This window comes from Elephas maximus, chromosome 11, assembly GCF_024166365.1.
Source record: "Elephas maximus indicus isolate mEleMax1 chromosome 11, mEleMax1 primary haplotype, whole genome shotgun sequence".
Classification (NCBI taxonomy): Eukaryota; Metazoa; Chordata; class Mammalia; order Proboscidea; family Elephantidae; genus Elephas; species Elephas maximus.
In genome coordinates this window covers 54,924,284-54,938,920 of record NC_064829.1, presented here as the reverse complement: position 1 = coordinate 54,938,920, position 14,637 = coordinate 54,924,284, and the positions used below count along the sequence as shown (strand labels likewise).

At 37.1% G+C, this 14,637-nt stretch overlaps 1 protein-coding gene across 3 annotated transcripts in view; it reads right to left on the bottom strand.

Moving 5' to 3' along the window:
• Positions 1-14,637, bottom strand: part of ARK2N (arkadia (RNF111) N-terminal like PKA signaling regulator 2N) — a 117,085-nt gene that overhangs the window by 44,610 nt on the left and 57,838 nt on the right. For all 3 annotated transcript variants that reach the window (XM_049900056.1, XM_049900055.1, XM_049900057.1), the window contains exon 2: positions 7,419-8,201. In XM_049900056.1, the coding sequence (XP_049756013.1) occupies positions 7,419-8,133 (715 nt within the window). In that variant the 5' untranslated portion in view covers positions 8,134-8,201. The remainder of the gene's footprint in view (positions 1-7,418; positions 8,202-14,637) is intronic.

Genomic DNA, 14,637 nt, shown 5'->3' with positions numbered 1-14,637 from the left:
CTGTGGTATTTTCTTCCCTTTGACACACTACATGGGCTCTTTAACATGCCTATGGGCTATTTACAGTAAAACCCACAAAAGTTGAACCTGTATAAGGCGGAAACCTGTCTGGGAAGGAAAACTCAAATATTTTCTACTAAAATAAGCAACAGAAAAGCAGTAAGACTGAACCCTGTCAAAGGTGGAAAACTTGCGAGACCTAGAAAAACAAGGTAGTCCCGTCAAGTTCATCTCTCGCAGGTTCCACTGTATTTCCACTTCAGGGATTAAAAAACAGCATTTAAATTGGTATTATATTAGCTAACAAGCTTAGTTACTATAATTCAGAAACCCACTGAATACATACCCATGAGACAGAGACCACTTCATCTGTATCCTCCAGAGGTATACTTAACATCAGGGTACCAGGCAATTCCACTGGATGACCTCTGCCAGGGTATCTTATCAGGTATTGAGCTTTAACTTAGAGCTCAAGAGAAAAATTCAGCTATGTAGCATTGAAAATTACTATTTTTCTCATGTATGAAACCAAACTCCTACCTAATCTGCTTTCTCTATAGTATCTTGCATAGAAGGTAAAGAGTAAATATTTGCTAAAAAAATTAATGCATTCCTCCTACATAAAATGCTACCCCTCCATATTATAACTCATTCAAGACTAGCAACAAACTAGCTGATTAGATGGCACATGGAAGGATGGCATATTCATGCAGTTTGAGTCGGCATCGGCTCGAGAGCAAGAGGGGGGCACACTGATTCCCGGTCTTCAGAGCAGGCTTAATTACATGAGCCTCCCAGATTGGAATCAGAAGGAAGTCAACAGTTTTTACAGAATAAAAGCTAAAAGATTCTGAAGGAATTAACTACCTATTTGGGTTCACTAATATTCCTGTTTTATATATTTTTTATATTTTTGTTACTGAAAAAGCATAAAGATGAGGATCACTCCTATTATCGTATAATTATGGTTCTATGTTCTAACAGTACGTAACATTAACTCAATCTAAAATTTATCAAACTCTGCTTTTTGTTTTGAATACCTAGTTTTTTGTTTTTAAACTGTTTACTATTATAGTTTTTAAATCATCATCAAAAGAAACTTACACTGGGCAAAAGCATATTCTTTCTTAAAAAAACAAAAAACAGAGCTGTTAACACATTAATTTCGTGATAGGTTCAAAGGCTGCTCTATAACATTCCCGTTTCCGGCAAAGTCAACTGGAAAATTGTTATTCTAAGTCTGGGAATTTTAATGTACTGTCAACATTTCAACAAACCACATAAGAACAGAAAGGCTGCTGCAGCAGTACTTGGGAGTCAGGCGTCTGCATGTAAGCACCTGACTGCGTGGTGGAGAAAATTCTTTGGCCAACTACCTGCATTAGGTTCCCTGCTTGTTCTCCTCGCCAGTATGAAGGTGAGTTAGTTTTTCCATCTGCACATAGAACTTCTCCTCTGTCTGCCCTGTATCTCAGAAAAACAGCTCATGGCCTCTTCTAGGACACTGCCTATGCAGTTCCTATCACACACAGCACCCCTGTCAAGTAATCCTAGAATTTCCCTGAGCTCTCCTTCAGATCCCCCAGTATGGCTGATACTGAGACCTGGATAAAATTTTAATTCAGAAAATTGTATTTTTACTAAGACATGCTTATTCAGGAAAATGGCATAAACATTGCCAAAAACAGCCAGAGAGATAACAGCATTGGTAAACAGTCTTTAAATTCATTAACCAAATAATTCCAAGAAAAATAATGAAATAACATTGCCATTTTTCATAGCTTCAATATATCTGCCTGGGAACATGTATTCTGTTACCGTACAACTGACTTAAATCTATAATCACCTTTGCTGAACATTAAGAACTACCTGGGGCAGTTTAACAAATACCAGAACCCAGGTCCCTCCTCAGAGAGTGACCCCTGGAGTGGCTCCGAGGCATCTACTTTTTTTGTTTTTAAAGCTCCCTGGGTGATTGGTGGCATAGTGGTTAAGTGCTGGCAGTTCAAATTCACTAGGCACTCCTTGGAAACTCTATGGGACAGTTCTACTCTGACCTATAGGGTCCCTGTGAGTCAGAATCAACTCAATGGCAACAGGTTTTTTTTTTTTGGGGGGGGGTGACTTTAATGTGCCGCCTTAGTTAAGAACCATTGTATCCTTGAGTATTTTAATTACTTTGACTTGGAAATGTTACCTCCTCAAAACTGCTCTTGACTAAAAAAAAAAAAGGACTACCCTACTTAAAATAGTTTTTCTACCCCATTCCTAGTCATTCTTTCTCTCTTATATCCTGCTTTATTGTTATTCCTATAATAAATCCCTTCCTACCTAATAGCATACGATGAATTCATTTATTATCTGTCTCCTCAAAGAAGACCAAGTCCCATGAGGGCAAGGGACTTTTCATTTACTGCTGTGTTCTCAAGGGCACATAGGAGGTGCTCAGATGTTTGCTGAATAAATTATTGATAAAATCAATCAATCTTGGCCTTATACCATTTGCCCACATCAAGAAGTCTTATAAAGAACAGTCCTATGAAATGCTCCATTCTATTTATCCCAGTGCACTTCTGAAAACGTGGCTTGCTTTATCACACAGTGGCTTTGTAAGAGGACAATGAAGAAAAATTTCCCAGGTCTCAGTATCAAGAATAGCAGTGTTTCTCCTAAACAATGAGAAAAGTCTAGTGAGTCCTGTCACTTCTTCTCAATGCCTAAGCAGCTATAGGACAAATCTGTACCCCAATTCTCCCTAGCAAAAAGACTTTTTAAAACCATTGTTGCCAACCTTCCCTCTGACTTCATCTTATCCGTTTTCCCGATTGCTCCATCCCAGATGATTTCGTCACTTAAAAAAAAAAAAAAGTCTTGTTGATTCATACACGTTCTAAAGAAATTCTTGGGATAAGTTCAATTACCCATTGTTTAAGGGACGCACCTTTCCCCAAAGTAAAATGTATTTTGCATATGTAAAAACAGGCTCGATGGACTTCAAAGAATATCATACTTTCTTGAAGCAGTTTATCCCCATTATAATTGCTGGGTACACTCAAGTATCGGACAAGATATCAGACTACTATTTTGATTGTTCTGCTTCAGATTCTGTTGTTGCTTCTTTCTCAGCCAATACTGAAAAATGGTTATTTCAAAGCTGAATTCAGAAGAGTGTGAACACTTAAGCTGGTGGCAGTGAGATAAGAAGCAGCCTCATAAAGATGATTACCAGTAAAAAACACATAAGCAAGATGTTTTGGAGCCTTAAAATAGTGGCCATATTTGCATCCTGAATATACATATGTCCTTTTATTAACACTAAGATATACCCTATTTTGAGAAAAAGACAATAAAAAAAAAACAAAGCTTATACTTTTGCATATAAACCAAAAAACGAAACCCAGTGCCGTCGAGTCGATTCTGACTCATAGCAACCCTACAGGACAGAGTAGAACTGCCCCATAGTTTCCAAGGAGCACCTGGCGGATTCGAACTGCCGACCCTTATGGTTAGCAGCCGTAGCACTTAACCACTACGCCACCAGGGTTTCCTTTTGCATATACAGCGTAGTTAATATAGGCACTCACTTTAGGAAATAAATTAGAAAAAAGGGGGCAAAAATAATACCTTGATCCTTTAATATTAGAGATTTCCAAAGGATACTCTCTAGCCTGAATATCTAAGGTAACATTATCCAGGCATTATTAAAACATATAAAAACCACATTTAAACAATACATACTTTTAAAATAATCATTTAAATGGGGTATAAAAGAAAAAAAGTGCTTATGCTTATTAATATAGAATTTTGCCCCCACGGTTTATAGTAAGATCTCAAAAAACTAAATTCCACTGTTTAGATCTGGATGCCTATTAGCTTACTCTGCATCTAGAAAATTGAAAATAAATGCAGTTCTCAACTGATCCCTCCAAATCTCTGTGCTTTGTTATCAATGTATTTATCAAGTCTAATTAGCTACCAAAATACACCCAATTACAAAAGGCTTAAAATAGGCACCTGGGACTTTTAGCCACTGAGAGAGTCTATCATATTTAATCTAGGAAAAATGTCAACCACTATGATTCATGGGATTCCCTATGTGGTTTTAGGGTCTTTTATCATGAGTCTCCACTGCTTAAATTAATATTAAAAATTTCTAAGTAATTAAATCTTTGGAAAGGTAAAGAACTCTCTCACAAATAAGAAAAGCAAATATGCCAATAGGAAAATGTGCAAAGAACATGAAAAGACTACTTACAAAAAAACACATACAAATGACCAAACATGATTTTTCAACTTCACTAATGATGAAAGAATGCAAATTAACACTAAGATACAATTTTTCTATCAAGTAAGCCAAAAAAAAAATTTAAGTAAATACTCGATGGCAAGAATATAGTGCAATGAACACGCCAAGTTCCTGGATGAAATAAGTTTATTTTTAACATGCAGTTTGTCAGTGTCAATAGCCTTCCATGTTCATATCCTAACTCATAATAGCAAAAACCCAAAGGACCAACGTTAGGGAAGTTATTTTGTAGTTAGCTGAACTATTCAGAATTTGTGGGAGAAGATTTAGTATTTTAGTTCAAATGTTCAAAATGCAATGTTAAGAGGGAAAGGGTAAAATAAACAGTATGCATACTATGACATTTTGCTATATATAATGGAAGGTAACATATTCAAATGTAAACAAAAGCAGGACCACGAGTGATTTTAATCTTCTACTTCACATTTTTCTATTTTCCAAAATTTCTACAAAGGATTTACTATGTAAAAATAGCTGCTGCTGCTTCTTTTTTTTTTTTTTTTAATTTCCAAGTAAGAGTTAACTGATCTACCTCAGAATAACTGTGAGGCTCTACCTCAGAAAAACTGTGAGGTAAGAAAACAGCTTGTCGGATGCATTTCATTGTAAAAATATGCACGGTGAGAAATCAATGAGAGATCCTAGCATTACTGGGGCTGAGCTGGTCTGGTCTGGCCACATGGGTTAATAAGAATTCAAGTGATCCTAGACAGCTGTTTTCAATAGCCTTCCGACATTCTCCAAAACAGACCAATCAGATTTTCTAAATACAAACCAGCCAAAACAACTGACCTTAACTATCAAGTGCCACTCGAATGTCCACGCTGTTGCACTCAAGTCAGTTCACAATTTATCCTATCTTTACAATTTATACAACTTTTCAACAATTGCCATTGCTACAAGCATGAGTACGTTTCCTTCTCCAAAGTTATAATGTGACTCAAGAAACTGAGGTATACATAATTTTTTAAATTAAAAATGCACGATTCATATTTTTTTTTTCAGAGGTAACAATACGGACAGTTTGTTTGCACTGACCAATAAAAAACACTTAAGTGATCCTGGGTCTGGCAGTTAAGAATGGATGTCTAAGAGTGGAAACAGACTTCTTAAATATTTAAGTTCTAGGCTGTTTCATCTTCACTGCTTTGCATAATTCCAGGGAGGAGCATTCAGATCCTGCCTCATGTGAACGGCACCTCCTGAAACTGCAGTGCACAGCCTAGGCGACCATATACAATTGCCCTACACCTTACCTACCATTTGATTCTCCATGATTACCTTAGGAAAGTCTACATATTTTCAAAAGCCACAAGCTTCCTAAATTTATATTGTGAACAACGGAAACTAAAGTACAGATTCAGATCATCTACTTTCATGTTTTGATTAGTGTACAATTCAGAAGTGAAAAGAAACAGACCTCTGGTGTCTCGCAAGCTTTAAAGAATGGTCAAGGCGGTCAGTTAGTAAATAGGTTCGGAAAATAGGAAGAAAGCACACATAACCTATGTAAGCTAAACAGGGAGAACGTTCGTGAAGTCATTTTTCATGCCACCTCTACAGTGGGGTTGTATCTTCAAAAAGAATCTTACTAACCCACCTTCTCCCTTTCCTTAAAAGAAACTTATTGTGTTGGTTATATAAATACCTGCTTAGTAAGTGGAAGTAAGCACTGAATCAGAGATCTATCGTTGTCTTGATTAAAAGATTAGAACAGGACATGACAATGTATGAATCATTTTACAGATGTTAATTTAAAGCTTTCTTTGAAATATTATTAAATGGAAAACTGAAATATACCTAAAACCTGCCTTAGAACAACCCCAAAGTCTGCTTCTCTCATGCAGTTGATGAGCTTCATTTAAATCCTCTTCCTGGGAATTTTAACACAAGGACATATCAAAGGTGAGCTACCAAAGGAATTCAATAGATAGTAAGCAGTAAAAAGCATTTCTAAAGACTGTTAAAAAAGCATATTTAATACACTACATGGATGAGACTTTTATTACAAGTTGAACACCTATAAAGTGCTTTACAACCAATCATTCTTATTACTAAGCTTATATAGGTTTTATCTATAGGTTTAATTAACCAATATGATTTTTCTTGAAATAGTCTTTGTATATCAGCAATATGCTGCCTTCACATTTAGAAACAGAAAACTAGGAAGAAAAACGTGGTTACCCATAAAACTTTGGAAAATTAAAACTTTCCCCTCTTTAACGTGGCAATAAACAAGGCTGACAAGCTATTAAATGCCACATAGCTTCCAGAACATTACCAATCATATTATGAATCTCTTCAATAATGAGAATTCAGCACTTAAGAACCGTTCAGACCTCACCTTTCTTCCACTGTGAAATCTTAAGACTGTCTTTGTAGTACATAGTACCAGACCTGGTATTACGGTAGACGCAGATACTTTAAACTTTAATAAAACTACAGACCCTTATACCAGTGAGAGCTGGAGCCAGAAGATTTCTAACAAACTTTGTATAGCTTGGGGGTGGATTAAGGGTGAAATTTTGCAAAAACATTATTTTCAATGCAAGTGATAACGCAGCATAGAAAAATATGCAACAAGGATAACTGGCCTATCATGCACTGAATCAGAAAAATAAAACACAAACTACTGTTGTAGGAGGAACAGAGTTATTGGGAAACTTTAACGAAAGATAGAACATGTTATTTCAGACACCATAAGCTCAAGTGCAGTGGCTATATAACAAAGCAAGGTGCCTATTCCTGAGGAGAACATATTTAGTAATAATGCTGAACAGTGAGTATTAAATCTAAGCAGAGCTAAAACGGCAATGATGGGGGTTCAGGTAATGTGTTACAGAGAATGAATTGTGAGAAATTCCATTACTTAAAAATAATCCTGTTCCTATCATTAACCATTTAGATATTTTTTGCTGATGTGCTAAAGTGCACTGGAAACCTCAGAATAGGTTTTTTAAATTGGCCATGTCTTGTTAACAGACTGCAGTCTTCAAATTTACACAGAGCTGCAGGTCTCCTGGATTTTCTCAAGTGTCACTCATCTAACTGAGCCTGACGGCTGAGAAATGCCATCAGGTGCTGTACAGTCAGTTTAAAAAACATCCTCTACCTGGTATCTCTGCAGTGATTGTCTTGCTGCTCCCTGAAACCTCTTCATCATCATCCGACGAGCTTGTGCTCGAGTCACAAGTCAGGTCACTATCACTGGTACTACTGTCCTGCAGCAGGTTGTATTTCTTCCGTGCAGCAGCCTCTCGTTTCTGCCTCAGTAGCCTGATTCTTTCCTTGTGCTTTTGGCTCCGATGACCTTTAACCTTGGCAACTCGGCCATTCTGTTTATCACTGGATTGCCGGTTTTTCTTGGCAGCCATAGTGGATGTTTCACTTTCAGATCGGGACCGCCTAGATTTGCGCCCAACTGTGGCACCAGACACTCCGGAAGGGTCTCCTTCTACTGTTGTTTCTGCCTGGGAGGGTTCATTCTCTTCTGCAGAAGACAATGTATCTGAATCAGCCAGATGACCACTAGAGGAAGGGGAAAGCATGCAGTGGTTAGAGGAGTCACTCTCATAAACTCGGCCAGTTGTCGGTTTGTCACTCTCTGTGGATGCTAACTGAGACTCAGAAGAGTCCCTTCTCAGTTCCATCAATAAGCAAGGCATTGAAGAAAGAACTGTAGAATCTGCAACACCATCTTTCTGAACTTGAGGTTCCAGTTCTACAGATCCATCTTCCTCCTTGGCTGTCTCTTGTTCGGATGTTTTTGGTGGGACTTCAGACTCAATGAGTTCTTCGACTTTTCCCACTGCCTCCTCCATCTTCATTTCAGAATTGAGTTAAATCATGGAGCAGAGTCTAGGAAACTATATCAAAGATGCAACAGGAAAGCGACCTGTACAAAAACACACAAAATCAATAAAGAGAAATGGCAGATTATTTAATCAACACAACATGCCTATCTTCCTCGGTAGTTTGGCAAAAGTTACCATTACACAGGCCTTTAAAATATATGTATCTGTTATCTCTCTGACCAACAGTCAAATTCAAAAGACTCAGTACTACTAATATTAAAATCCTAGCATATGTAGATACTAAAAACGACACAATATGAATCCTCTATTAAGGTCCCTAAAACCAAAAAAACCAATCCTGTTGCCGTTGAGTCAATTTCAACTCCTAGGTGGTACAAAATGGTTTACGCTCAACTGGCAGTTCCCACATACCTAGGGGTACTGCTGAAGAAAAGGCCTGGCAATCTGCTTTCTGTAAACAAAACCCTAAAGATCAGTTCTACTCTGTCACACATGGGGATGCCATGAGTTGGAACTGACTTGATGGCAACTCAATAACTGATCCTAGAAGGCAAGTAACTAAATAAGGATTTTCAACTTTAAACTTTATTTGAAGTGTTCAAGAAAGGAATCCTCAAAATACTAACACAGTTAATATATGTTTTGACTTTAATATAAATAAAAAAGAATGCTTTAAAAAAAAAAAAACTAGCCTAGAAAACAATGAGTTAACTGGAATGACTACTTTTACACTGAAATCTTCAAAGAAAGGAGGCAGGGGTGGGGAAGGAGTTACAGTGGAGTTATCATGATTTAAAAAAAAAAAAAAAACTTCTATGCATTTGGCAAATAAGCAAGCAAGCAAAATAGTTACAGGTAATTCCCAACTTACGATGTATTCGAGTTACGATGAACCATACTTAGGCCTGTCTGTTTTGTTTTGTTTGGGGGGGGGGGGCGGTTATATATCTTACGATTAGTAATATGTACTAATACAATGTTAAAATACATCTGTAAATTTATATGCAATGTTTCCAACCCTCAAAGACAAATAAAGATCGGATTTATAAAGATACTGATAATAATGAAAACAAAGAATTTGAGGTGTTCAACTTACATTATAACTGACTTACGTACAACACAGTCACCAGAACATAATCCCTTCGTAAGCCGGAGGCTACCTACACACACATTCAAAGCTGTCTGTGATTTCCCCTCAAAAGGTGCTCTAAAGAGGCAATGAGATGGGAGGCCTGAATTTGCTGTCCCCTCAGTCCTTCTTAGTTCCCACATACTTCTTAGTTCCCACATACTTCTCATCATGCTTAAGTCTAGAATTAAACTGTTTTCTTTCATAAACAATAGCCACTAAATACAACTACTTTGTGAACCCAGAAAACCTAGCGTACTCTATGAATGACTTCAGGGATTCAAGAGAAAACTCCTTACACACACTTCCTACCTTATATGCTGAGTTTGGAACCTAAACTGTCCACCTTGCCACCACCCCACCTTGGTGTGTGAGATGCAACTTTATCAAGGAGGAATGGGACATCACCTTTAAGAGTTGTGACCTATTTAGTGCAAGCTTCACTGACTGGTAGTTTCTCTAGGTAGATGCTAAGAAATGTGCAAAGCAAATAAAATACTTTGCTCTGTACATGGGATGTTAAAGAAGGCAGCTATCATGAAGCCCCAAAGGTCACAGACAGACATGAATATTAAGCTAGATGACATACTAAGTCAGGTGCAATAAGACACTTCTATCGCTTCATTCTATCATGTCACCGAGATAATTCAACTACGGTGAACAGCAACTAAAAGATTATCTGAAAAAACTTTTAATTGCTCTAACACGCCAGGCCTACTTTTTAATTTTTACAAACACAAATATTCTATATACCTGAATACGTCTTTCACGGCCCTGTTTTTAGCTGCCGATAAAACAGGCATTCTGATAAAGTTTCCTTTTCACACTCATAAAAACCACAACACTGACGGTCACGGGAAACACTTATTAACCGTAAAATGATTCCATGTGTAGCCTACTTTATTGGCACATTTGCATCATTACTAATTTTTGTAGTTAAATGAAGATAAGCATAATGTTATTCCTGATGCCATTCTCAAAGGAATGCAACACCTCTGAAAGCCAATAGAGGGAGTAAGAGTTAAACCAACAAACTGCCAGTGTCATAAATGAGCCACACTGGCAATATAAACAGAAAATAAAATATTAACATTCCCAGATATAAAGGCTAAACCCAGGATTTTCTAAATGAGTAAAAAGAGAGGTGATCCTTCGGGAGGGAATCAAGTTATATATTCTGGAATAAAGATTTTAAAGTTGAAATGTCTTAGAAATATACTCAAAGGAAATTAATGTTAGTCCTGCAGCACAGGCTCTGAGAAGTCTCAAATTAATTTCTGAAAGCAGAAAGCACTGAATCTTTTCAAAGTATAGAATATGACATCAGGCTAAAAAGCAAATTTGTTAAAATGACCGTTAAAAAAATCTTGTTTCTTTAGGAAATAAATTGTGTGTGCAGCACAAATAAATCTAGACTGTGTTCATCCGTGTAAGAAAACATGAAAATATCGATGGCTTTCAATATGAGACATCAAACAATTATCTTTTACTTCAAGTTCCTTGAATTTAAGTGTTGAGACTTAAAATTTCTGCTGCCTAAACAAGCAACTATAAGTTTAGTCAAAACCACTTAAATATGCCAAACCAATCACAAAAGATTGGCATAAACTGTAAGCAGGACACCAGTTAGTTCATCATGGTACGTCCATAAAATGGAAAACTATACGCCCATAAAGAATGAGAAAGGTCTTTACATACTAATGTGATATAATTTTCAATACATAGTATTAAATGGACAAAAAAAGGTGCATTATAAATGCTAGGTTGCGTATGATTTTGCAACAATAGCAACAACCAAAAAGGAGGGTGGGGGTAGAGACGCTGATACTAATAAAACATAACCAGTCATCTCTTGGGATTAGTTCTCTTGGTTCAGGGGCTTAGAGTTGTGCTCTCATGGCACAATCCATTCAACTGGCATAATATAGTTTTTAAAATTTATGTTCTACCTTGGAATATGGTGAGTAGTATCTGGGGTCTTAAAAGCTTACAAGAGGCCATCTAAGATACAACTATTGGTCTTTATTCATCTGGAACAAAAGAGAAAGAAGGAAACCCAAGAATCTGAAAAGGAACTGGACTACATGACTAATTGTCTATCTGAACCACTGTCCCCTCTACGGCGAAACCAGAAGAACCAGACCGTGCCTGGCTACCACTACTGAATGTTCTGATCAGGAACACAATAGATGAATCCTGATAAAAAGGAGAAAAACCTGGAACAAAACTTCAAGTTCTTAAAGAATCTAGACTTACTGGACCTACTGAGACTGGAGGAGTCTCCAAGACTATGGCCCTGAGTTGCTCTTCCAACCCTGAATTGGAACTATCCCCTGAAGTCATCTTTAAGTAATGGTTTAGCCCAAAGAGTAAAATAAAGATTGTTATCCTTGAGTATTGCATTAATTTTTTTTTTTAAACCTATATAAGACCAACGGGTCAACAGGTATTTTAAAGCATAGATAAGTGGGTTGGGGGACCAGGAGATTAAGTAAATCAAAGTGAAACAACTAGAACAGAAATAAGGAATGTTGACACAATGTAAAGAATGTAGCCAATGTCACCGATCATTATGTCTAGAAACTGGAATAGGAGGTTTTGCTGTGTATATTTTCACCAAAAACACAATTAAATAAAAAGTAATAGAATAAAAAAAAATTTTACAGGACAACACTTATATATGAGTTTGTTCATAGATGCACAGAATCTCTGGAAGGATACATAAGCAAATAGTAATACCCACTGCCTTGGGAAGGAAAGAGGGTAACTGAAGAAATAAAGTGGAAGACTTTTTATTGTGTGTCCTTTTGCGCCTCTTGAATTTTGTATCACATACAAAGTGTTATTTCTCCAAAAATCTACTCTAACATAAAAGTCTTCTGAAGGAAAGAGAGTTAGTTGCGCTTTGTCTAGACATGACACCAGACTACTATTTAGATGAATTTGGACAGTGCATTCTACTATGCTTTCCCCCCTGTAGTGGAATTCTGTCATAATTAATAAAAGATCAGAATAGAAAAAGTCATGGAAAGTAGAAACACAAGCTCCAACAAAACTCCCTGCAGTGGAATAAAAATGAAGTGCCTTAATCAAGAAGGAAAAGATGTAATACATAAAGATAAATTTCAAACAACCAGATTATTTACAGCATCTATTGTTTTGGTCAGGAAAACAAAGTGGATTCTTCTGGTAGGGGCAATCAAGTAGTTGGAGGTAGAAAATGACAAAATTATTAAAGGAAAATCCCATCTTGTAAATGGGACAAAAGGTTCAACCTACTGATTTAATGTTCACAGTGAATTTATGATGAAATACTGAATATACAAAACCATCCTAAACCCGTTGTTGTCAAGTCGATTCTGACTCACAGAGACCCTACAGGACAGGGTAGAGCTGCCCCATAGGGTTTCCAAGGAGCAGCTGATAGATTTGAACTGCCAACCTTTTGGTTAGTTGCCAAGCTCTTAACCACCAGGGCTCTGCTGAATATTTTTTTTATCCTATTAGAATAGCATTTTCTCCCATGCTGTTCTCTCCAATCCCAAAGCAGCACCCTTCTACATGGGTATTAGAGCCCATTCCCTCTCTCTAGATTCTTATATTGACTATTCCTTGGTTCTCATCAACTTCTCATACTCAGCTGGATCGATCCTTCCTTCCTTCTTTTTTAAACTCTTCCTTCCACCTACCATCTCAGCCTCACATCTCCTCTTCCAAGTACTACTCTAGCTTCTTTTACAGCCAACCTCATTAACAGAGTTGTCTATACTCCCTGCCTCCACGTCCTTACCTCTCATACTCCCTTCCCAGCCCATTCTAATATGACATCTGCTTCGATCCAGGGCTTCTAACTGATTTGTTCTGCTTTGAACCTCTGCTGAGAATTTGCATTTCCATCCAGATATACTGAATTAGAATCTACATTTTTAACAAGATCCTCAGGTAATTCTTATGTATAATTTCCTGGGAACTTGTCAGAAATGCTTCTGTCAAACCAGTGGAACAGTTCTTATCAGGGCCATAAATTACTCCCGTATTTCTAAAATCAACAGACATACTTGGCCCTAATCCTACTTTAATGTCTAAGCAGCCTTCTATGGCTGACTACCCCTTGTCTTCCTTAAAAACATTCTTTGGCTTCAAGGTTTCCCTTATTCTTCTGGATGCTCCTTCTCAGGCTTCTTTGTAGGCTTAACTTGCTCTACCAAATTTCAGCATTTAGTCCTAGGGCTAGGTCCTCTTCCCATTCACCTAAGTGACATGTTCTGTGTCAGCAGTTTCCAATGTCACCTCTACACCAGTAACTCTGTTTCTCCAGCTCAGACCTTCTCTGAACTCTGTAACAGTTTACCGAAGTACCCACCTGACATCTCCATTTGGTTTTCACAAAGGTAACACAATTGTGTCATTTCTAAAACCAAATTAGTCATCTCTGATGTACTCCACCCGACTCCTTCTCTAGTTTTCCTTAGCTCATTAAACATTACCACTATTCTCATAGTTGCTCACGTCAAAAACCTGAGGATTACCCTTAACAATGCCTTCTCCTTTACTCACTGCATCCCGTCATTCACTAATTCCTATCAATTGTACCTCCTAAATAGCTTTCTAATCTGTCCTCTATTCTCCATCTCTACTGCCACCACCCTATATAAAACCTATGTCATTCTTTCTCAAAGGAACTATGGACAGTCTTTTCCTAACTGGTCTCTCCACATTCAATCTTGCTTCCACCCAACAATATGTTCTTCACACAGGAGGCAGAACAATGTGTTTACAAAACAAATATGACATGTTTATATGAGAAAGTATTTTTTAAATGTCCTAGAAGGCTTTTTAGGAGGTTTAGAGGTGACCAAGAAAAGGGTAGTCAAAGGCAACTTGAGCTCTATCTGATATGCTTTACTCTTCCCTTAAAAAAGTAAATGAAAATATGTAAAAATGAAAAAATAAAAAAGTATGTAAAAATGAAAAAAGATAAGCTGTTAATTCTGGACAATGGACAGGGGCCATTTATTAGTTCTTCTACTCTTTCAGAAACTAAGATGACAGATCAAAGACCTAAATATAAAATCTAAAACGATAAAGATAATGGAAGAAAAAATAGGGACAATGTTAGGAGCCCTAATACATGGCATAAACAGTATATAAAACATTACTAACAATGCAGAAGAGAAAACAGATAACTGGGAGTTCCTAAAAATCAAACACCTGTGCTCATTCAAAGACTTCACCAAAAGAGTAAAAAGATTACCTACAGACTGGGAAGAAGTTTTTAGCTATGACATTTCCGATCAGCACCTGATCTCTAAAATCTACGTGATACTGCAAAAACTCAACCACAAAAAGACAAATAACACATTTTTAAAATGGGCATAGGATATGAG